Here is a 24,421-nt window from a genome sequence, read left to right on the forward strand (position 1 = left end):
AGTCGAGACTTTATTCATCATTTAACGTTTTCCCTAAAACGTGTTGTTTTTGTTGCATATTTGTTTTTGTTTTATTAATGAATAAAAACAATTTGAGTCCTCGCAACTTCCTTTAGCCCAATCCTTAAAGCAGGGGTCACCAAACTTGTTCCTGGAAGGCCGTTGTCCCTCAGATTTTAGCTCCAACCCTAATCAAACACACCTGACCAAGCTAATCAAGGTCTTACTAGGTATACTTGAAACATTCAGGTAGGTGTGTTGAGGCAAGTTGGAACTAAACCCTGCGGACACCGGCCATCCAGGACCTAGATTAATGACCCCTGCCTTAAAGTATTAGGATCCTGGGATCTATGCTCAATGTCATGTTACCTTTTGTGTTTGTTGAACACATAGTGATCCTTTTAAACAGGGGTGGGCAAACCCAGTCCTGGAGGGCCGGTGTCCTGCACAGTTTAGCTCCAACACTAATCAAACACACCTGAACATGCTAATTAGTGTCTTCAAGATCACTAGAAATCTATAAGCAGGTGTGTTTGATTAGAGTTGGAGCTAAACTGTGCAGGACACCGGCCCTCCAGGACCGAGTTTGCCCACCCCTGCTTTTAAACATTCTGGTTGTCATCAGATTTTCTACATGACGTGTAAGTGTGTATGAAATTTGAATATACATCATATTCTATTATTTTGTCATCTAAATTTTACAGCCATGGCCCTCAACATGCTGAAGCCACGAAGACATATAGATCCAACTTGAGGAGGAAGTCTCAGTGTCTGTATGAGGGAACGGCGAAGCAAGGAAGCCCAACACTCCTGAATGAGATCTACACCGAGCTCTACATCACAGAGGGGGAAAGTGGAGAGATCAACAGTGAGCATGAGGTGAGACAGATTGAGACACAATCCAGGAGATCAACAATACAGGACACGCAGATCAAATGCAATGATGTCTTTAGACCTTTACCTTGTCAAGACAAAGTCATCAGAACTGTGCTGACAAAGGGAGTCGCCGGCATCGGAAAAACAGTCTCGGTGCAGAAGTTCATCCTGGACTGGGCTGAAGGGAAGGAGAATCAGGACGTCCAGCTAATATTTCCTCTACCTTTCAGAGAGCTCAATTTGATGAAAGACAAGAAACTATGCTTGTTAAGTCTGCTTCAGACCTTTTTTCCGGAATCTAAAGAAATGGAGTTATCCAGTGAAGAAAATAAAGTGCTGTTCATCTTTGACGGTCTGGATGAGTGCCGCCTGTCTCTGAACTTTCAGGAAAATGCGAAGTTGTGTGATGTAAGTGAATTCACCTCAGTGGACATGCTGTTGACAAACCTGATTGTGGGCAATCTGCTTCCTTCCGCTCTCATCTGGATCACCTCCAGACCAGCAGCAGCAGATCTCATTCCTTCCGAGTTTGTCCATCGACTGACCGAGGTGCGAGGCTTCAATGACCATCAGAAGGAGGAATATCTCAGGAAGAGGATCAGCGATCAGAGTTTAGCCAACAAAATAATCTCACATCTCAAATCATCAAGAAGCCTCTACATCATGTGCCACATTCCGGTGTTCTGCTGGATCTCCGCCACGGTTCTGGAGAAGATGATGAGGAAATCGTGGAAAAGAAAAATCCCCAAAACTCTCACTCAAATGTACACACACTTTCTGATCATTCAGACCAGCATTAAGAATGAGAAGGATTACATGAAGCATGTGAAGGATGAAGACTTGATCCTCAAACTGGGGAAACTGGCTTTCCAGCAGCTTATAAAAGGCAACCTAATCTTCTATGAGGAAGACCTGAGCGAGTGCGGCATTGACGTGACAGAAGCATCTGTTTACTCAGGATTGTGCACTCAGATCTTCAGAGAGGAGCTGGGATTTTACCAGGGGAAGGTCTTCAGCTTTGTTCATCTGAGCATTCAGGAGCATTTAGCCGCTCTTTATGTTCTGCTTTCATTATTGCTGCACAAGAAAGACGTTCTCCGGGAAAACCTAAGATCAACACATGCACATGCTTGTCAAACAATCTCTGACCTCCACCAAAGAGCTGTAGATGAGGCTTTACAGAGTAAAAATGGACATCTGGATCTTTTCCTTCGATTCCTTCTGGGTCTCTCGCGGGAGTCAAATCAGATGCTCCTCAAAGGTTTTCTGACACATGTTGGAAACATATCATACAGCAAAGGGAAAACGATTGAGTACATCAAATCAAAAATAAATGAGAATCCTTCACCAGAGAGATCCATCAATCTCTTCCACTGTTTAAATGAACTGGGTGATCAATCTTTTGTGAATGATATCCAGGATTATGTTAGAAGTGGACGTTTTCCAAGCACCAGACTGTCCTCGTCACAGTGGTCAGCTGTTGTCTTTGTTTTGTTGACGTCGGAGCAGTTGGACAAATTTGATTTGAGTAAATACATAAGCAGCAAGAGCAAACCAAACCTCATGGCGTCTGATGAAGTACTTCGGAATCTCTTGCCAGTACTTGAGGCCTCCAGATCAGCTCAGTAAGTAGACCTGGGGACAGTCATCAGATGTGTGTATTGCAGTGCAGTGCTTGACTCTTCTTTGTTGGCAAGTATCGTTTCTAGGCATTGGCAAACTAGGCAGTTGTCTCCAACCCATTCCCTGAGAGTAACATTATTTTTTCTGGTAATAGTGGCTGCTGCTCAATGGCGTACTGTAAATTGTTGGGTGGGACTTTTTTCCAAGACCATGGGTTCCCAATCTTGGTCCTGGAGGGCCGGTGTTCTACAGAGTTTAATTCCAACCCCAATAAGACACACCTGACCCAGGAAATCAAGCTCTTAAGCTGCGGTCACACTAGAGTTTGTGCGTGAGAAATTCTGTCGTACGGTTCTGCGAAAAGGGGCGGGATTAAACAAAATGATTAGACATTTAAAAAGCGAGCGATTGAACCATATTTTACAAATCTGTCCCGAGAGGTCATGTTTTGATCCTCGATTGGTCTCACACAATCACATGATGCAATTTCGCAGGTCAGAGTTCACAAAGCTTGAACCTTCCATCGTAGCGAACTGCGAATGTTGCTGCATAAGCATGCGTTTACAGTCTCACTTATTCGTGTGTGCATGAATGGAAGTCAATGGGGAGAAAAGTCCAGTGTGACCGCGGCTTTACTTGGTATAGAACATTCCTGGCAGGTGTGTTGAAGGAAGCTGGAGCTAAACCAGGCCCTCCAGGACAGAGTTTGGGCGCCCCTGCTTAAGAGCATTTGTTTAAGTGGCCAGAAAGAATTCAGCTGAATATTTGTTTGTAAATCTGTCCAGTTCAGTCCAGACTGGGTTTAGAGAAAACCATGACCTTATCTAATGTTTATTTATGCCAACATTTTTGGGAAGGGGAGGCTCAAAATGGTTCTAAACGTTAATCACATTTAGCTCAGTTTACATTTATGTTGGTGTAACACCCTTAGTTCCTACATTACACAACCTGCTTCAAGCTGGCATCAAACCGGCGACCTTCCGCTTGATAGTCGGTTGCTCTGCCAAGGAGGCTTAAGACCATGGCCTCTAGCATCTGTTGCTAAAGCACCTTTAAAGGTTGTACCAGCAGAGCACCTACTAGCTGGCCTTTGTTACACTTACCCCCCTAAACCTCACTCCTATCCAGGTCATGGCACCAATGTAACTCCGCCGGTCCTACACCACCCAACCTGCTCCAAGCTGGTATCGAACTAGAAACCTTCCGCATGGGATTCGGTTGCTCTACCAAGGAGGCTAAAGACCATGGCCAATAGCATCTGTCGCTAGAGCACCTTTAGAGGTCAGAGGAGTGAGGATTACCTGCACAGCACCTACTAGCTGGCCTCCATTACATTGGCACACTGTCAGCGGTAGGATTAGTTTGGCCTGACACTTTTCCGTAGACATTTGGATGTCTTTTCTTTTCACAATAACATTAAACTTAATGGTATGATGCTAATTTAAAGGCTTTTTAAAAAATGAATTCTTCCACATAGATCAGGGGTGGGCAAACTCGGTCCTGGAGGGCCGGTGTCCTGCACAGTTTAGCTCCAACCCTAATCAAACACACCTGCTTATAGATTTCTTGTGATCTTAAAGACACTGATTAGCATGTTCAGGTGTGTTTGACTAGTGTTGGAACAAAACTCTGCAGGGACACCGGCCCTCGAGGATCAAGTTTGCCCACCCCTGACATAGATTGTCTCTAAACCCCAGTCTTCAAATGTTTACTTCAGAACTAATAGATTAAGGAGGGTTCTGCATTGTTTTCAGGTTGAGAAAATGTGGCATCACAAATGAAGGTTGTGCTGCTTTGGGTTCAGCGCTGAGATCAGACTCTTCGCACCTCAGAGAACTGGATCTGTCATTGAATAAGCTAGAGGCTAAAGGTCTGAAGCTGCTCTCTGATGGACTGAAGGATCCCCACTGCAAACTGGAGAAACTGGAGTAAGATAATACATTATTCATGAGTGAAACTACTTTATCTATTATATTAAGGGTCTGCCATCATAATGTTATTCAGAAAACTAAACTGTGTAATGTCTTGTGGTTTTCACTGATCCCGAAACGATGTGTCATTGATCTGCAGGTTGAGTGATTGTGGAGTCACAGTTGAAGGTTGTGCTGCTCTGTCTGCAGCTCTGAGATCGGACTCCTCACCCCTCAGAGAACTGGATCTGTCGTGGAATCAGCTGGGAGATACAGGTCTGATGCGGCTCTCGGATGGACTGAAGGATCCCCACTGTAAACTGGAGAAACTGAAGTGAGATTGCAGTTGACCGAACGCCAACTAAAACAATTAAGTACAGCATGTAGTATTAGCAATGCACAGAATGCGTGCTAGCACATGGCAAGGTATGGTTCCCTGCTGAAAAAACTACTTAAACCAGCCTAGGCTGATGGGCTGGTTTTAGCTGGTCGACCAGGCTGGTTTTAGAAGTGTTTTAGCCATTTCCAGGCTGGTTTCCAGCCATTTCCAGCCTGGTCTTAGCTGGTCAGGCTGGGAGATGACCAGCTAAAACCAGCTTGACTAGCCTAGCCAGGGTGGGAGCCCAGACAAAACCAGCTATGTCCAGCTTAAACCAGGCTGGTCAAGCTGGTTTTAGCTGGTCATTTTCCAGCCTGAACAGCTAAGACCAGGGTTGAAATGGCTGTAAACCAGCCTGGAAATGGCCAAAACCCCTCTAAAACCAGGCTGGTCAACCAGCTAATACCAGCCAACCAGCCTAAACTGGTTGAAGCTGGATTTTTCAGCAGGGTTCAGTTGAGTATGGCTCATTTTTGGAGTTTTTTTTACTAGCACCTGGTACTTTTTAGTAGATGGTAATTTTAGGGGAAGAGGAGTAACATTAATTCTTGTGTGAAACACATAAACAAACACACAATATCAACAAGTGAGGGACAAAAATACCAAGACCAGCTAAATGGAATAAAGTGAGTTTATTTACAAAGATAGTGATAATAATAAATGCCAAAAAAAAAAAAAAAAAATATATATATATATATATATATATATATATATATATATATATATATATATATATATATATATATATGTATATAGAAAGATCATTAAATATTTACAAAGACACATTGAATTTCACAGATAACAAATGAGACATAAGACGTTTGACCAGATGTGGAAGAGTTGGGAAATGAGACGCGGGCATCGTCCAAACAATAGAAATTAATAAAACAAAACAATCTATTTGGCCCAACCTCTACCCTAACTATCCAAAAGAAAACTACAAGTTATTGAAAAGAAATCTTCGCGTCTATTTCGCACTACCTAACCTACGCTAATATCTGATGAGAAAAAAACAAAAGTACAGTGGGTGGAGCACGCCCCCTACCTAGTGTGTCTACTAACAGAGATATTCAAACTACTTGTGCACAATGTATGTCGCGCGACATTCTTACCTGTCCCACTCTCGCGCATGACACTGACGGTAGACAAATGGAGAACAGGCAAATAACGGACAGATACCAAATTGTAACACACAGTAGACATGTATCAAAATCACTGACACACAGCACAACACAGAAATTCAGGGCCTCCAGAGTAGCGTCCTGTCACCACTTTTATGCCACGGTGGCAGCGGCTGGATTGGAGACCTTGGGTGACGTCAAGGGGGGCACGGCAAACAGCTGGGCAGCGGTAGCCAATCGGAGCCACTGTATAGGTGGAAGCGGGAGAGAGGTAGAGAGCAAGCGAGCACGGAGAGAGAAAGAGGGAGACTAGCGAGAAAAATATATATAAATAATAATCACGCAACACAGAAATGTACAGGAATGTAACAGTACCTCTTTGGGTGAGTTTGCTAGTGAGCCGTACCATCACCAAAACATGACGTACACAGACTGCTGACCACCGATTTTAAATGCACTTCTTAACAAGGTAAAGAACCACCTGACACAAAAAATAAGCCAAGTTGGAGACAACACTAGTTCTGCTCATTGCAGAGCAATATTAGACCATTTTGACCTCACTTTCACGAGCAGACAGAAAAGGAAAACATGTCAAAATGATGCGAGTTTGTATGTAAAGGACAGGGGCATATCTAATTGCTCATAGCAACATGCTAGCTACTTCTTCCCATATGTTTTTGAGCCTATTTGTGTTGACTGATCAACATTAGCTGGTGTTAGTGTAACGGAGGTAACGGCTCTACCTCCTTGGTAGAGCACCTGACTCCCATGCGGAAGGTTGCCGGTTCGAAACCAGCTCGGAGCGGGTTGGGTGGTGTAGAGCCAGCGGGGTTACATTGGTGCCGTGAGGTTTAGGGGGGTGAGTGTAACGGAGGCCAGCTAGTGTGTGCTGTGCAGGTAATCCTCACTCATCTGACCTCTAAAAGTTGCTCTAGCGACAGAGGCCATGGTCTTTAGCCTCCTTGGTAGAGCACCCGACTCCCATGCGGAAGGTTGTTGGTTCGAAACCAGCTCGGAGCGGGTTGGGTGGTGTAGAGCTGGCGGGGTTACATTAGCCTAGAGACTCTGTAATTGTTGTTTGTGCTACTGCTGAACTGAGAGAAACATTGTGCGCTACAGGTTGTGCGCATGTGACATCACAGACGAAGGTTATACTGCCCTGGCTTCAGCTCTGAAATCAGACTCCTCACACCTCAGAGAACTGGATCTGTCATGGAATAAACTACGAGAGGCGAGTGTGAAGCTGCTCTCTGATGGACTGAAGGATCCTCGCTGTAAACTGGAGACACTGAGGTGAGCTCACACTATATTTCAGGCTTCTTTTAACATCAGATTGTGGGTGTACTCATACTGTCGTTGCCTTGAACTGACCATGTGGTGCCGTTTACCCAAGAAAATTTAAAATGCATACATTTGTTTACTGTTATGCCTAGTGACATAATACTCCGGCATCTTTGACCTATGAAAAACCATACTGAAGATGCTAAGTGAAGTTTATTTATAAACTAATTTCGAGAGGATCACATGCTTATGATTGCCGGTCCCGCTTTATTCAACTTATGATTCACCAACAAAGTTCAACATCATCTAGATAGGCCAAATACGTATGTTAGAATACTTTTTCAGCTGCTTTTAATACTGTTCAACCTAATCTTCTTTTAGAACGTCTTCATAATTTAGGAGTAAGTAACTGGTTGATTATATGGATCAGAGTTTTTAAAAAACCGACCACAACGTGTCTGTGTTAATCATGCTATGTCTGACTGCTCTGTTTTAAATATAGGGGTACCTCAGGGTTGTGTACTATCACCTCTTTTATTTTCTATATATATTAATGAACTGCAGTGCAATATTGATGACAATCTCACACTCATAAAATATGCTGATGATCTGGCATTGGTTTCCTGTCAGGAAGAAATGAATAGCACCTTATATTTTAGATATATTGATAGTATTATAGATTGGTTTGGCAAAAGTTCATTACATCTAAATATTGGGAAAACAAAAGAGTTATGTCTGGGGAGTCAAACAAGAAGAGTACATACTGGACTCTTTAAACCAGTCACCATAAACGGACAAATAGTAGAGCAGGTTTCAAATTTCAAGTATTTAGGCACAATTATTGACAATAAACTGAATTTTAATAGTAATGTAGAGGCGGTTTATAAGAAAGCAAGTCAGCGCCTCTATCTCCTCCGCAAATTGAGAAGTTTTAATGTTAGTACACAGACTTTAAACTTGGCATATAGATCACTTATAGAGAGTGTTCTCACATATAATATTGTTTCATGGTTTGGTAACACAACACTTAAACAGAAAAAGAAATTAGCGCAAATTATCAATCAGGCAAATAAGATAACTGGTCACAAACAGCATTCATTGCAGATTTTATTTGACTCTTTTATGGAAAAAAGAGCAGTTGTGATTTTTAAAGATAACACACATCCGCTTCACTCAGCATTTGAATTGCTACCATCAGGACGCAGGTTTAGAATTCCTAAAGCACGAAGAAATGCCTATAAAAAGTCATTTATCCCAATGGCAGTTGTTGTTCTAAACCGGATCAATGTTTGTAGTGAATGAGGTGGTTACCAAGAATGATTTGCAGTATTGTGCATGGGGCCAATTTGGTTTTTAAACTTTTAACTTCTATGTACTTTGATAAGTGTTATTGTGTCGTTGATGTATGTTTGTAATTGTTGTCCTAAATCCAGTGTTGAAGAAAAATGTCCTTTCTGTGTCAAGCAGAACGGACAATAAAGTTTAAACTAAAACTAAAACCAATCAGACGATTCCTAAGCCACTATAAATACCCTAAGTTCCATATCACAGCCATCTTCGTTTCGAAGAATCCCCCCTTCCACCCCTACTCCTCCTCCTCTTTTCCTAGATGGGTGGCATGGTGGCCCAGTGGTTAGCACTGTTGCATTACAGCAAGAACGTCACTGGTTATAGTCCTTACCAAGCCAGCCGACGTTTCTATGCGGAGTTTACACGTTCCCCACATGCTCACATAGGTTTCCCCCAAGTTCCCGGTTTCCTCCCACCGTCCAAAAACATGTTAATTAAGTTAACTGATTAATCCAAATCGGCACCATAGACATGTTCCTAGTAAGTAGTTATCTCTTAAGAGCAATCATTATCTTTTCATTAGCTAGTACTGCAGGGGAGTTCTCCAGATCTACCTGAGCTCAAACTCCCCTCTCGCCCGAGGGAACCCCGGGCTCTAGGATCTTGTGAGCTTGCCATAAGCATGCCAAACAAGCTTTATAATCAATCATCAGCTAAGTGTGAACTCTTGAAAGATCTCATTTTAGTTTGGAATTGCTGGTGTTTCAGGGTAATTCCAGGATAAATCTGGGAATTCATTCACTGCGCAAACTCTCACAGTGCATTATGGGGATTTTCTATCTGTTGAGTGTGCATGGGTTGTACACTCGTTGTGCACTCGATTGCACTTCGTGATGTCCACTATGGTTTCAGACACCACTTGGACTGCCCGCTCCTTCAAATAATGCACTATTAAGGGTAAAAAGGGGGGTTTTGAATACAGCCCTAGCCTCAGTGCATCTTCTTCTTCATTAGAAATGTGTGCTCGGCTAGACTGTTTTGTGCTTTAGTGCCACCAAGTCGTGTTTTCTGTAACTCAGGGCACATGAATAAAAGTGCCAATCCCATAGGTTGACCAAATTTCCTCCTGTCTTTTCAACGCTGGCCTGGCGTAGAGTACATAGTTCATTTAAGTCAGGAGTGTCCAAACTCGGTCCTGGAGGGCCGGTGTCCTGGAGAGTTTAGCTCCAACCCTAATCAAACACACCTGAACCAATCAAGCTCTCACCAGATAGACTAGGAACTTCCTAGCAGGTGCGTTGAGGCAAGTTGGAGCTGAACTCAGCAGGACACCGGCCCTCCAGGACCGAGTTTGGACACCCCTGATTTAAGTGAAGTTTATTTATAAACTAATTACTAGAGGATCACGTGCCTATGATTGTTCTCAGCTGTTCCCGCGTCAGCTCATCAGATGATTTCTAACTCATTATAAATAACCAGAGTTTTCTTATCTCAATATCTTCGCCTTGAAGAATCCTCCCCTGCGCACCCCTACTCCCCCTCCTTTCTAGATGGGCGACACGGCGGCCCAGTGATTAGCACTGTTGCCTCACAGCAAGAACGTCTCTGGTTAAAGTCCAAATTAAACTAGATGACATTTCTGTGCGGAGTTTGCTCATTCTCCCCGTGCTCCCATTGGTTTTCCCCGGGTTCTCCGGTTTCCTCCCACAGAAGCACGCAACCTAAGTAAATTGAACACACAAAATTAATACCATAGCCAAGCTCTTAGTAAGTACACCTCCACTCATTTGCTAGAAATAAGCAGGGGGAAGTTCATCGAGATCTACCTGAGCTCAAACTCCCCTCTCACCCTGCAAACGAGAGGGAGCCCCGAGCTCGAGGATCTCATAAGCTCAAGGCTCTCTCCCGGGACAGCATGCCAAACAAGCTTTATTATCAGTCATCAGCTAAGTGTGAACTCTTGAAAATGTGTTCTTGGATGCTAATGTTCCTGCTGAACCCTGAGTGAAGAGTGTGTTGTTGACCTGCAGGTTAAAGGATTGTGGCGTCACAGATAAAGGTTGTACTGCTCTGGCTTCAGCTCTGAGATCAGACTCCTCACGGCTCAGAGAGCTAGATCTGACTGAGAATAAACTAGGAGATTCCAGTGAGAAGCTGCTGTCCGCTTTAAAGAATGACCCACATTATAAACTGGAGATCCTGCGGTAAGTACTGTTGCTTCTTTTCATTTACAATTTACACTTGGCTTGCGTTGGACAGTAAAGATCATAAAATGACTATCCTTGTCACAACTTTACTGGTGGGAGGATTAAACTGCACAGTAAGGGAGAATCTTTTTACACAACCCTGCTCTAAAATCCAGCTTAAACCAGCCTAGGCTGGTAAGCTGGTTTTAGCTGGTCGACCAGGCTGGTTTTAGTGGGGTTTTGGCCACTTCCAGGCTGGTTTCCAGCCATTTCCAGCCTGGTCTTAGCTGGTCAGGTTGGGAGATGACCAGCTAAAACCAATGACCAGCCTAGCCAAGCTGGGAGTCCAGCCAAAACCAGCTATATCCAGCTTAAACCAGGCTGGTGGTCAAGCTGGTTTTAGTGGCATATGTGAACAGGGCAATCGCGCTCTGTTCCGCGCCAAAGTAATCGCTCCGAGATCGCTTAAATGAGGTGGTCTCGGCTCGATTGAAACGAACCCTGGAGCGGATTGATTGCAGTGAGAAAGCGATCCGATCCGAGCGTGATTACATCACAGTGTTTTATGGATATGTAATAGGCATACGGCTATATGAAGAGAGAATTATGAGTAGGGCGGGAAGTTTCGCGAGTCTCCGGATGCCCGCAAATGAGTGATAATCTCCCGGTAATCTCGCGTCTCCCTCCCGGTTCTCAAATAGGCATCGTCGCGCACCCATCTCACCCCTCCCCACCGCATCTCTCCCCAGACACGTTGTGTGCTCGCGCACCTTGTCAATCACCACTAAACCACCACCTCTCCTGACAGCTGAGCGGGACTCTGCAAAATAAACCCTGACACTCTGACCAATGTAAGGAGAGTTTACTCACACGTGACTTGTTTTAGCTCTTTTGGTCCGATTAGAAACTTTGCAGTGTGAAAGCGAACCGCTCCAAGAGCAAAGAGCAACAATGTAACAATTGTTATCTCTGTTTCGGAACAACTGAATCGATTCACAGGTGTGAAAGCACCCTTAATCTGATTGGCTAACTAATGATTGTTGCTGGGTGACCAGCTGCAGTTAATCATATCACGTGCTTCTTTCGAAATCAGATTGTGAAACTTTACTTAAGTGTGCACCTTTGGCGAACGTTAATTCCACCTGTCACATTTGCACCACATCGCATCCGATGTGCGACCAGCTTCAGAAGACTGGAACCTCAGTTTTAAGGCGACACTCATGTCTCATCACAAAGGGGCAAACAACACTAACATTTAGCCTACAACCCTCGCACAACCGACAGCTTTATCTATTATCTGTTTTGCTAGTGCCAAATTTAAATGTGAGATTTTGGAAATTAGATGTAAATTTAACGGGAACTGTTGGGTCGGTTAGAAAAGTGGGCAGCGGGTGAACAAAGACGGAATATACAGCAGGAGCGGTCGGGTGCGGAACAAAACCTTGCGGGAGTGGGACTATAAAAATCAGTCCTGCGCAGACCTCTATTGGCAGGGCTTTATTTACCGGATTTTCCAATTTTACTGGATTCTGGTTTTCAGCGTAGTCTTAACACTGTGGTGGATATTTCTGCTGCTCTTTCCACTTTTGTTATTCCAATGAATAACATCTAAAAGTTGCTGCAAATAAAAATATTTATCAAACAATTTCCTTTTATATAATCTATTAAACGTGTTTAATCATTCATTCATTTTCTTGTCGGCTTAGTCCCTTTATTAATCTGGGGTCACCACAGCGGAATGAACCGCCTACTTATCCAGCAAGTTTTTACACAGCGGATGGCCTTCCAGCCACAACCCATCTCTGGGAAACATCCACACACAATGGACAATTTAGCCTACCCAATTCACCTGTACCGCATGTCTTTGGACTGTGGGGGAAACCGGAGCACCCGGAGGAAACCCACGCGAACGCAGGGAGAACATGCAAACTCCACACAGAAACACCAACTGAGCCGAGGTTTGAACCAGCGTCCCAGCAACCTCCTCGCTGTGAGGCGACAGCACTACCTACTGCGCCACTGCCTCAACGTCTTTATATATAATGTAAATAGAGTACATCACTGTTTGTGCAGAGTAAAGCCTGGTTTATACTTCTGTGTCGAGTGATCGGCGTGAACCCACGGCACATGCAATGCGCGTTGCCGTGCATTTATACTTGCGGTGTGTGTTGCTTTGCAATAACACTTTTGAAACTCTAGCTGGCAGTAAGTGTTTATGTTCCTCTGTACCGTGTTTTTTTTCCGCCTGTGTTTTGTTTTTTCTAAATGTACACGTGGCTTAAACTCGCTCATTTTGAGGCAGGAACCGGCGGACGTGCAACAACTTTAACCATGAGGTAAACACAAAACAAAACTTTCCATCCGGAGCTCCTTCACGGGACTCCACACTTGTAAACAATCGCTCTATCAGGCTCTTGGTCCCGCCCACACTCGTCAGCCTTACCAAGGCGACCAATCACAGAGCTTGCGCTGCGCGTCGTTGCGACGTGTAGTTACATTTTTTGAGAGGTGCGCTTCAGCGATGCGGACGGCCACGACGAGGGCTATTTGTCCATGCGTAGGCTGCCCCGTAGTAAATGCGTGTGCTTGACGCAGAAGTATAAATCAGCCCTAAATGGCTGAATGCTAAGAAAATACAGTTGTTGTTTTTTTAAGTTGATGTCAAACTTGCGCTTGATATAAATAGCATTTTACACTTTAGTGTTGAGAAAACGTTATATACACTTAATGTAAAAACACATCTATGGCTCTTTGCTTTTAGTGTAATTAGCCACGGTTTTCCTTTTATTATATCTGCTTAGATCTATAAATGATTTGAAGCCTTTTAAATCCCTGTGTCGGCAGTCATGCATGCATTCCCAGTAATTGAAACTTTTTTTGTGTGCCAACAGGTGTTAAGTGAAGATGAATATGGAGCCGCTACAGACATTTCAGATCCTGCAGAATCAACAGAAACTGAGGTCACGGTGGGGTGTTTGTGTGTTGCTTGCAGGACTTTACAGACACACTGAACAGTTACACTCGGTCTAATGACATCCTTGAGGATTAAACTCAATCAATGATTTAAAGTAGCTGCGTCCCGAATCGCATACTTACGCACTATTCTACGCCATTTTGTAGTATAAATAGTGTAATTAGTGCTTTCACACTGAAAACTCTAACAATAATAAGTGCACTTTAATTACCCGGATGATGCACTCATTCAGCCGCTGAAGTGAAGTGTGGAATGATGGACACTTCACGCACTCAACGACCGCAGGTTTGCTTACGTAGCGGAAGGGGCGGAGCTATCGGACGGACATGTTGGATAACTTTAATTATTTTAGATGGTGAAAGCAAAATTCTCCTATGAGAGTGATTTTAGCGCCTCCCGATGGTGAATGCGGTTATACTCACGGCAGGTATTATTTGATAATTCGGTTGTTTATTTCAATGATTTGGCGACCGTCAAACGTCATTTGGGAGACGGTTTGAATTTCCGCTTAGTAAAAAAAAAATTTGGGACGACACTACATACATATACTATCCTGCTGAGTGTGTAAGTGCATAAGTACATAGTGCATGAGTGCATAGTGTGCCATTTGGGAGAGATGGGTCTGGCTGCAGACCTGGTGCAGTGCAATCTGGGCTGCATCCAATGCTTTTTAATGGGCTCACCTCACTCGCTCCATTTGAGTGCATTGTGTCTGACATTGCACCGCTGAGTGATGCAGTCTCAGCTTGCATCATAAAGGCTGCACCCAGATACTATTGATTTGGGACGCAGTTTGTATGCGCACACAAACAAGAGGAAAACTTCAGGTGTCAAAGGAGCTGCTTTGCTATGAAATGGTGGCATATATCTCCTCACAATACAGAAAAAAAAAAAAACGGGAATCTTCCCTGCTTTTTCTCTTCATCTTTCAGATGGACCATGTCACAAAACATGAGTCTGAAGAGCATTGCATTTAGTCAGAAATCGTTTCTATGATGAATTTACAAACTTCAAACCCTATTAGTGTAAAACGGGAGTTTTGCATTATTGTACGCGTTTATGTCTAAAGCACTTTAAACAACGCCTATACAGTGTATATCAGGGGTGCCCAAACTCGGTCCTGGAGAGTCGGTGTCCTGGAGAGTTTATCTCCAGCTTGCTTCAACACGCCTGCCAGGAAGTTTCTAGCATATCTAGTAAGAGCTTGATTAGCTGGTTCAGGTGTGTTTGATTAGGGTTGGAGCTAAACTCTCCAGGACACCAGCCCTCCAGGACCGAGTTTGGACACCCCTGGTGTATATCAAAAAAATAAATAAATAAATGATGGAAAATCTGATTTAAAGTTTTATCAGTGTGCAAGTCAATGGTCTCAAATGAGTTCCTGCTAGCTCCTGCAGTTTAGCTCCAATTCACAGCTGCTTATATTCACACCTGCACACACAGTTGAACACCTTGATTACCTTTATCAGGCGAGTTAAATTAGGGTGAAAGCAAAACCGCAGGGGTCGAGTTCGAGACCTATGGTGTAAGTAATTCATTCATTTTCTTTTCAGCTGAGTCCCTTTATTGAACCACTAAATTATCCAGCATATGTTTTACACAGTGGATGCTCTTCCAGCTGCAACCCGTAGCTGGGAAACACCCATACACACTCACTTACACTACGGCCAATTTAGCCCACCTGTAGTGCCACATGTCTTTGGACTTGTGGGGGAAACCAGAGCACAAACTTCACACAGAAATGCCAACTGGTCCAGCCGAGGCTCGAACCAGCAACCTTCTGACTGTAAGGCGAAGGTGCTGCTACCTACTGCGCCACCGCCTTACCTGTAAGTCAAGTTCACTGGGCATATTTGATTCCACAGAGAGCTGGCTTTTGTTCAGGTTGTGATGTTCACAATGATCGAGTTCGGTTCAATACGAATGTCATTGTTGAAGGACGCGATTGGCTGAAAACAAAAACTCCAGCGGTGGACGTAAATGGAGAACAAACCCTGGGGCAGGTCCCGGACAGGAACTATTCTGGAACTGTGTCGTAACAGAAATAGTTCACCCAAAAAAGAAACATTTACCCTCTCTTAAATGGTCCCAAACCTTTCTGAGCTTCTTCATTCTGCCGAACACAAAAGAAGACATTTACGAAATTTTAGAAACCTTCAATCATCGACTTTCAGAGCAGGACAAATAAAAGATTACAGACGTCGACAGTTACAGGTTTTCAACAATTTTGTGCTCAGCCTAAAGAAGAAAAATCGTTGATTACAACTGATGGGTGTGTAAATGATGACAGACATTTCAGTTTTGGGTGAACTATCCCTTTAAATGCAGGTTAATTCAAAAGATCTGCTGCCCTTAATCAATTTGAATAGCCTTGTCAGTATTAAACTGAGAACAGTGTCTGTGTTTTGAATGTCTCCGAGGGCTAGCAGACACAATGTGCAAAGCAACAGCCTGTTTATTGAGTCAGTAATCTGACAACAGCGAACAAGGACATTTGTAACTGATGCTGTGTTCACACCAGACACAGAACGCGCGGATAAATCGCGCGTAAATTGCCGCGTGAACATTTGAGTTTACTCGCATCAAATCCGCTTTATTCGCACATCAAATTCACTTTAGAACAGTCGCAGATTCGCGTGATGGGCAGTGCTTCTGTCTGCCCGGTGACTCTAGCTTCGTAGCTAAATGGCTAACATGGATTTTATGAAGAAAATAACAGTGTTTATGTATTTTATGAAGGCTGAAAAACAGCATCGATACATTTAGGGCCGTGTCTGAGTCCTTTAGATTCTTTCAGAGGTGCATCCAGCTCTGTGAGCTCATAGACTCCTCCAGAAACTGAACCTGGATGACGGGGACTTGCAGCGGTGCTTCTGACTGAGCCAAGCCCAGTTTGATAACTTGTTGTCGGTGTCGGTTGGAGGATTTCCCCCAGGACACCATCAACAGCTTTTACGTCACAATCACGCCCCCACAAGAGCAAACTTCTGATTGGTTAACGCGCCGCGAATGTACGCTGAAGTTCAGATTTTCGAACTCGAGTGATTCGCGCAAAAGTGCATCAAACGCGCAAAACGCTCAATTCGCACCAGCGCCATTTGCGTGTATCACGCCATTTGCACAATTCGAGTCATTCGCGCCACGCCATTCGCACGTATCGCAACGCAGGATGTCTATTCGCGCCTTTGCATTGACTTACCATGTAAATCACTCGCGCTTGACGCGCGTTACGCATCTGGTGTAAACGCAGCATGATGAGCAGTTTCTCACAAAGATCATTTCACTCCAAGGTCTCGTCCACATGTAAACAGGTATTTTTATAAACAAAGTTTTCCCCCACTTTCGTTTTTTTTTTCTCTAATTGTTGCACATGAAAACGCAAAACTGCACTGTGATGCATGCTAAGAGAACACCAAACCAACAGCTAATGATAAAAGCCTTTTATGCTGTATTAAAGGGCACCTATTTAACTCTTTTTACAAGGTGTAAGATGAGCCTTTGGTGTCTTTAAAGTTTCAGCTCAAAATATCCATCGGATTATTTATTATAACCTCAGGAATCTGCTCATTTTGGTGTCTGAATACATTATAGCTGTTTCTTGTAGCCTGTGGCTTTAAATGCAAATGAGCTGCTTCTCCCCGCCCCCTGTTCCCATGTGCGCGTCTGCTTCTCCTGTGTTCTGTCAGATAAACAGCAGTCAGTGACAGAGACATGAAGACTCGGATGTGAGACTCGGATGAAGCTGAAATACATGATAATGTATTTGTGGTGGAATTTATTCAAGCCTTTCTGAAATGATGAGTCACACACCCTAGGTTGAGCCCTACCTGTGCGCGTGCCCGCCATGCAGCTGTGATGATCATAGCGGTTAAGACTTATATAGCGATTTTACTGTCTTTATAACGAACATGCTCTGTTTTAAAAATGTTTTAAACTTATTAAAATCACAGAGAGCTGAACAAATATTTTAATACCAGTTTAATTGCAAAACAAAAATGTTCTGTGGACATGTGTGTGTACATGTTATTATAGAAACACCGCGGCCCTCAATCAATTCAGGGGGAGGGGAAAACCACTCTCCTCGGTTACGTTGCGGTGGGCCTCAAAATCACTAGGATTTGGGTCCTATTTTAACATCAGGAAATTTAAAAAAAGAGACTTGTTGTGTTTATATCACCCCAATATGACAGTGGACACACTATACTACACACACTTCTGTCCAAAAAGCTTACAAAAGATGATTTTAATCATAGGTGGAATACTGTCCCGCAGCCAAACATTGCAGAATACGCAATGAATACCGTGCAGAATTTGCATCTTGTCAGTCTTGTGTGAAATTAGCTGTGTTGGCCAATCAGTATAATAAAATAAGTAATGTAATGTGTGACGTTTAATAACTTTTCGCTTGAAGAAGTGGGGAACTGGTCGTAATTCTGAAGTTATTTCAGATGTAATTGCGTTCAATTACATAAAATAGGCTACTGCATAGTCTCTACAACAAATTTTGACAAAACAAGAATGCGGATAACCTTAGCTTAAAGCTCAGTGGAAATGTTTCGTTTAAGGTTTCCACTTTTACACACGTTTTAATATATTTAAAAGTGCACTTGTGTGTCTGCCTTTATTACTGATCAAGTGTAGAGGCTGATATGACATTAAGAAAGTAAGCTGTACTAATAAAATAGTTTTGTAGAACGAGTAATAATCTATTAATCTAGTTACAGCACATGTCCCTGTCGAAGGACAGTGAATTTAAGCTAATTATTTATTAAAAAAAGGACAAGCCTTTCTCGTACGTCACTTTGTTCTTTGTGTGACTGAAATGTAGGAAATAGCTGTTTCCATCCGAATATGTTAATTAAATTTATGTGCAAAACTGGAAAAATCGCATAAAAGACTTGCGAATAAAGCAGCGCTTCCATCTAACGAGCCGAAGAGAACAAAATCGACACTTCCTGATTAACTGGCGCCAAATATCAACAGTAAAAGCAGAATTTACTGCGGTAGAAGAAGCTGCGTCAATCTTTTCTTTATTTAATAAATGACTTTCACCTCAGAGGACAAAGCCGATACACAATGAATGCGTGGTGGCGTTTGAAGCCATGAGATGCGGAGAACAGACGCCCTGGAGGTCATTAATAATTTAATAACATTAATTCTAAAACGGTTAGGGCGTTTAAGAATGACCAAAACAACATTTCAGATGTTTTACAATGTGCTCAGCCTGCTGGTTTGTGCATTCACACACATTTTCATCATCATATGATCTCTTATAGCAAACCTTTTTGAATACACATACTGGAATTTGATCGGTAAAAGTGTTTCCATCGTAGATTATGCGCATCTTTTCTATCGAATAAAAGTTTATTCCACTCAGTTATGCAAATAAGATTTTTTTATGCGTGTTTTCAAAAGTTATGTGCATCATGACTAGGGCAAGACGGAATCTGCGGACGTTTTTTGCTATTTCTGCTGAGAATTTTGGTAAAAATCTGTGGATTTCTGCGGAATTATTTTGGGAGTATCCAGCGGAGTATCATAACTAAACCCTTAATATATTAAATAAAAAGTAATAAATTACTGAATAAAAACTGTATAAATTCAGATTTACACATTTACTCAAGTTAAAAAACAGAATTAATGATGGGCTAAAAATGTGCGGAATTCTCCAGAAAATCTGCGGAGATTCCGCGTGGGCCTAATCATGACGTTTATATCAGTCGTTTTTTATGCACATCTTCAAAATGCACATAAAAACAGGTGGGTGGAATCGTAACACCGCTTCGTCTTTAAAAAAGGGGAGGAGATCGACAGAATCTGAACAGTTTAGAACCTGTTCCTGACCAGGTTTGGTTTACAGGGTAAGTTACCACGGTAACTGACTCTGAGTTAAAGCTACCTCACTTTCGGAAACAGGCTTGACTTACCCTGCTTTCTCCAGGTTGACAAACCTGCCATTTTAAAACGGAAAACTTAAGAGTTTCTCTCATTTTTCTCAGTTTTTACTTGACCTCCTTTCTGAAACGGGGCCCAGAAATACTATTGATGGATGAGTAAACAATTGAACACTTAAAGTCTTTGCACACTGAAGTCCAAATTTATTTATTTATTTTTAATCGTACTCATATTTGAAAAAGCAGAGATGTGAAAATGAAAAAAAAGTTGGACCCGGTTCAAAAGATTTCTGATTCAGTGTGCAATTACTTTTATTATCATGGTAGTATGAAGCAGAGTGAGGCTGAATGAAGCAAAACCCTGTTTTTTTCAGAATATCTTGTGTTTTTGATCTCGTTTAGATGTGACTGGCATTCAGCTGTACCTCAGTACGCATTCAGTACGCATCTTCTGGTGACATTTCAAACTTCCGAGCCACTTAAACCTCTTTCCACACTGGAAGCACAAACGAGGTCTGAGATCTGTGTGACTTTTCATGTGCATGCGAATGTGCGACGGCGAAAGGAACTTCTTATTGCACCGATCGCAATTGAACCTCCTTCCTCCAGAGTGAATGCGCAGGTGGTTTTTAAAATTGCTCCGCTTCCTGAAGCTCTTCCTGCATTCAGAGCACTGCAGGTTATAGTCGCAAAGGCTTTGCGTTTTCCTCCCGCAGTTCACCAAATGACTCTTTAGGTCTTCCGCGTGCGCGAAGCACTTTCTGCACTCCAGACACACGAACGCCTTCAATCCAGCGTGAACCTGCTTGTGTTTTGTAAAATTGCCCTTCAGCTGGAATCCCTTCCCGCACTGATCACACGTGAACGGCTTTTTCCCGGCGTGGACTCTCATGTGAACGTCAAGCTTGGCTTTGGTTGAGCAAGGCGTTCCACACTGCCGACACAAGAACGGCTTTTCTCGATCGTGAATTCTCATGTGAGCCTCGAGATTCGCTTTCTTCGAACATGCAACTCCACAATGAACGCACATGAAAGGCTTCTCTCCGATGTGAGTCTTCACGTGACTCCTGAGCCGGTTCCCATTTGTGAAAGCCGCTCCGCACTGATGGCATTTAAAAGGCTTGTCTCTCGGGTGAGTCTTCATGTGGCACTTAAGAGTTCCTCTCCGTCCAAAACACCTTCCACACTGCTCGCACTTGAACGGCTTCTCTTTGTTGTGACCTCTTATGTGGCCTTCGAGAGTTCCTTTATAGGTAAAGCTCTTCCCGCACTGAGGACAGGTGTAAGGCCTTTCCCCGGTGTGAATTCTTAAGTGAGTATTAAGACTCGGCTTGTGATTGAAACACCTCCCGCAGTGCTGGCACTCGTAAGGCTTCTCGTCGCTGTGAACCCTCATGTGAGCTTTGAGGTTTTTCTTGAATCGGAAACCTTTCCCGCACTGCTGGCATTTGAAGGGTTTGTCGTCAGAGTGGATTTCCACGTGCTCCTTGAGGAGAATCACGCTGGGGAAGCTTCTTCCGCAGTGACGGCATATAAAGCAGTCCTTTCTGGAGTGAATCTCCATGTGGTAGTTGAGAGTTATTTTACGAGTGAAGCACTTTCCGCATTGAAGACACTCGAACGGTTTCTCTCCAGTGTGACTTCTCATGTGAGTCTTAAGGTTTCCCTTTAGCGAGAAGCTTTTCTCACAAACCTGGCAGGTGTACGGGCCGTCTTCACAGTGAGTTCCCATGTGGGAGTCTAGCGACGCTTTGTACGTGAAGCTGATTCCACACTGAGTGCAGGAGTACGGCTTCTCTCCAGTGTGAATCCTCATGTGAGTCTTGAGGCTGACTTTGTGGCTGAAGTTCTTTCCGCAGTGAAGGCATTTCAAGATGTCGTCTCTGGAGTGAATCCTCATGTGGTTATTGAGGGTGGCTTTACGCGTGAAGCACTTTCCGCACTCGTCGCACGCGTACGGCTTGACTCCGTTGTGAATGTTCAGGTGGTATCTGAGGTTCGGTTCTGCCGTGAAGCTCTGTCCGCACAGCCGGCAGGAGTACGGCTTCTCTCCCGAGTGAACTCTCAGGTGACTCTTGAGGGATCCTTTCTGAGTGAAGCTCTTCCCGCACTGTTGGCAGCTGAAAGGCTTCTCTCCGGTGTGAATCCTCATGTGGATTTCGAGGTTTCGTTTTTGATCGAAACTCTTCTCGCACTGACCGCAGGTAAAATGAGGGTTGGACTTCGGCCGTCCTCTTTTTCTCAGGGAAGCATTTTCATTCTGTTCTTCGATTCGGTTTGATTCTTCAGTTGGGAATTCACGTTTCTCACAGTGATATTTTTCCTCAGCTTCGCTAAGCTCTGGACTTTCTTCTTTAGGTGGCTTCAGGTCTACAACAAAACAGACAAAAATACAGTTAAAGGTCCTGTGACGTGCTTTGATGTAACCTCAACTGAAATATGAAGACGGCAGGACATAGAGTAGCTCTTCCCCTACAAAAAACAGCCAATAGTGTTGTTTTTCTCACAGCTCAGCCAGTGCAAGTGGTTAAGCTCAAGTGCATCATAATGCTGCGTTCACACCAGACGCAGAAGAAGCGTCAAGCATGAGTGGTTTACATGTTAACGCAAAGACGCGAATAGACATCCTGCGGCATGATACGTGTGAATGTGGCAGCGCGAATGATGCAATTTGCGCGAATAAAGCAGTGCGAGTTGAGCTTTTTGCGTGAATCACTCGAGTTCGAAAATCTGAACTTCAGCGGACATTAACCAATCAGGAGCTTGCTCTTGTGGAGACGTGATTATGACGTTACGCCTGTTGTTGGTGTCCCGGGGGAAAATCCTCCTGCTGACACCGACAACAGTTGATCAAACTGGGCTCGGCTCAGTCAGAAGCACCGCTGAACGCTTCTGTGATCCAGGTTAAGTTTCTGGAGGAGTTGATGAACTCACAGGGCTGGATGCATCTCTGAAAGGCTCTAGTAAACTCAGACACGGCTCCAAATGAATCGACGCTGTTTTTCAGCCTTCCTAAAGCACAGCTATTCTCTCAGTAAAATTCATGTTAGCCATTTAGCAACGAAGCTAGAGTCACCGTGCAGACAGAAGCCCTCCCCATCATGCAAATCCGGTCTGTTGTGAAGTTAATTTAACATGCGGATGAATTTAACATTGATGCGTGAATGAAGCGAGTGAACTCAAAAATGTTGATGCGTTTATTTATGTGCGATTTATCTGCGCTGGCCGCATCTGGCGTGAACACAGCATGAGAAGTACAAATGAGAGCTATCTTGATGAGATACTAGCCAACTACAGCCGTAACAGCGCATGTCAATCACATTGTTCAAAAGGCTTCTGGAACATTCTGCTGCTGACTAATAAGCAATCGCATCGTCACTTTATTGGGCGGGACTTGGAGAAGGAAGAGAAGCAGGTGTGCAGAGCAGACAAAGAACCGATCTAAAATCGCTACAAAGTGATTAGTTATCTGCTTATCTACTCACGTTTACGTGCAGAGTAACACCACTGCTGATGTATATAGTTGTGCGTGCACAGAAAGTAAGTGTATTTGGTTCGATTGATGTAAATGTCTTGTTGTTTTAGATCGCGGGTGAAATGCGCAATAGCGCCATAACGCAATAGCGCCTAATGGCCGATTTTAGAGTTGTAACTGATAATAGTTGTTAATTAGGCTTGTTTTCATATGCAGTATATTTAATGCACGTAATATTAACACTTTACATGTACAAACGTAATCGTTTCTTCCAGTGATTTACCACTTATACTTGTTGAGTTATCTCATTGGAAAATGTGCCTCAGACACGTTTAGTGGTCTATTGGTGCCCTCTTGTGGACAGTCACGGAATCACTGCTCTAATTATTTCCATTCATATGGTGTGCGGTTACTGCAATTTGTATTCATATTTTATAATTGTAATTATCGTTATTTGCTGTTCTAATTGTTATATAAAAAATTACTTATGTGAGATTATTTTTGTATTGTTTCAGAAAACCACAACTTATCACCAGTAAATGTTCGAATGAGACATGGAGTCTGAGTGAATTTCTTTGAATAGATGACAGTACACAGGTCTGACCGACTGTCTGCAGGGATTCAGATACACCCGAATCAGTGTTAAATTAAAACCTCAGTTATATAAATTATGCACGCAAGCAAGATGTTTTTATTGTTCTTTAATTATATTTTTAAAACGTTCTGCGTCGACAGCGCATTTGTAGACGGTTCCGCACATAAACGATGACGTCACAACCTTCCATAGAGATAAGCGTTAATCAGTTGTTATAAAACGCAGTTAAGGGGGTCGCACACTGGATGCGCGTGTCACCACACACACACATGACAGCTGGAAGTATCGCGCACATTTGCATGTTATTTAAACTGAAACTACTCAGATGGCGCTCTGTGCAGAAATATGAAGTGTCTTGAGTCGTAGCTGGTAGCCGCAGATAGCTGCCAGTCTGTGTACATTGATAGAAATCTATGTTTGGAATTCTAAAATACATTGCGCTGTATGGCGTGGCGTGGTGGTGCATCCGGTGTGTGACCCCTTTAGGCTGATTTATACTTCTGCGTCAGGTGACCGGCGTAACCCACGGCGCATGCAAGGAGCGTGGCTGTGCATTTATACTTCTGCGCGCTGTCTCTGTTGGTCTGCATTAACACTTCCGAAACGCTAGTTGGCAGTGAGGTGTAAATGTTCCTCTGTGTCGAGTTTTTTCGCTTCTGTTTTGCTATTCTGAACACTTCCGGGATGTACAAGTGGCTCAAACTCGCTCATTTTGAGGCAGGAACCGGCGGACGTGCAGCAACTTTAACTATGAGGTAAACACAGAACAAAACTTTCCATCCGGAGCTCCTTCACGGGACTCCACACTTGTAAACAA

General features: G+C 43.4%; 3 protein-coding genes across 18 annotated transcripts in view; 2 read left to right on the forward strand and 1 right to left on the reverse strand.

Annotated features, from left to right (window-relative positions):
- LOC100150280 (NLR family CARD domain-containing protein 3-like) overlaps positions 1–23,562 on the forward strand; it is a 29,893-nt gene extending 6,331 nt beyond the window's left edge. For 4 of the 10 annotated variants that reach the window (XM_087249850.2, XM_087249853.2, XM_087249854.2 and 1 more), the window contains 6 exons: positions 705–2,501; positions 4,254–4,427; positions 4,570–4,743; positions 7,029–7,202; positions 10,511–10,684; positions 13,558–23,562. In XM_087249850.2, coding sequence (XP_087105976.2) covers positions 705–2,501; positions 4,254–4,427; positions 4,570–4,743; positions 7,029–7,202; positions 10,511–10,684; positions 13,558–13,564 — 2,500 coding nt within the window. In that variant the 3' untranslated portion in view covers positions 13,565–23,562. Of the gene's footprint in view, positions 1–704; positions 2,502–4,253; positions 4,428–4,569; positions 4,975–5,076; positions 5,472–7,028; positions 7,203–10,510; positions 10,685–13,557 lie in introns of those variants that run through there. The other 6 variants (XR_015484010.2, XR_015484009.2, XR_015942542.1 and 3 more) reach the window with 5 other exon arrangements.
- The window catches only part of si:cabz01054394.7, a 202,854-nt gene that overhangs the window by 58,278 nt on the left and 120,155 nt on the right, over positions 1–24,421 (forward strand). The gene's annotated exons all lie outside the window — the stretch shown is intronic.
- The window catches only part of LOC100149554 (uncharacterized), a 34,897-nt gene continuing 28,079 nt past the window's right edge, over positions 17,604–24,421 (reverse strand). For all 6 annotated transcript variants that reach the window (XM_087249907.2, XM_088650277.1, XM_087249906.2 and 3 more), the window contains one exon: positions 17,604–21,904. In XM_087249907.2, the coding sequence (XP_087106033.2) occupies positions 19,950–21,904 (1,955 nt within the window). In that variant the 3' untranslated portion in view covers positions 17,604–19,949. The remainder of the gene's footprint in view (positions 21,905–24,421) is intronic.

This window comes from Danio rerio, chromosome 4 (assembly GCF_052040795.2).
Source record: "Danio rerio strain M-AB ecotype USA chromosome 4, GRCz13ab, whole genome shotgun sequence".
Classification (NCBI taxonomy): Eukaryota; Metazoa; Chordata; class Actinopteri; order Cypriniformes; family Danionidae; genus Danio; species Danio rerio.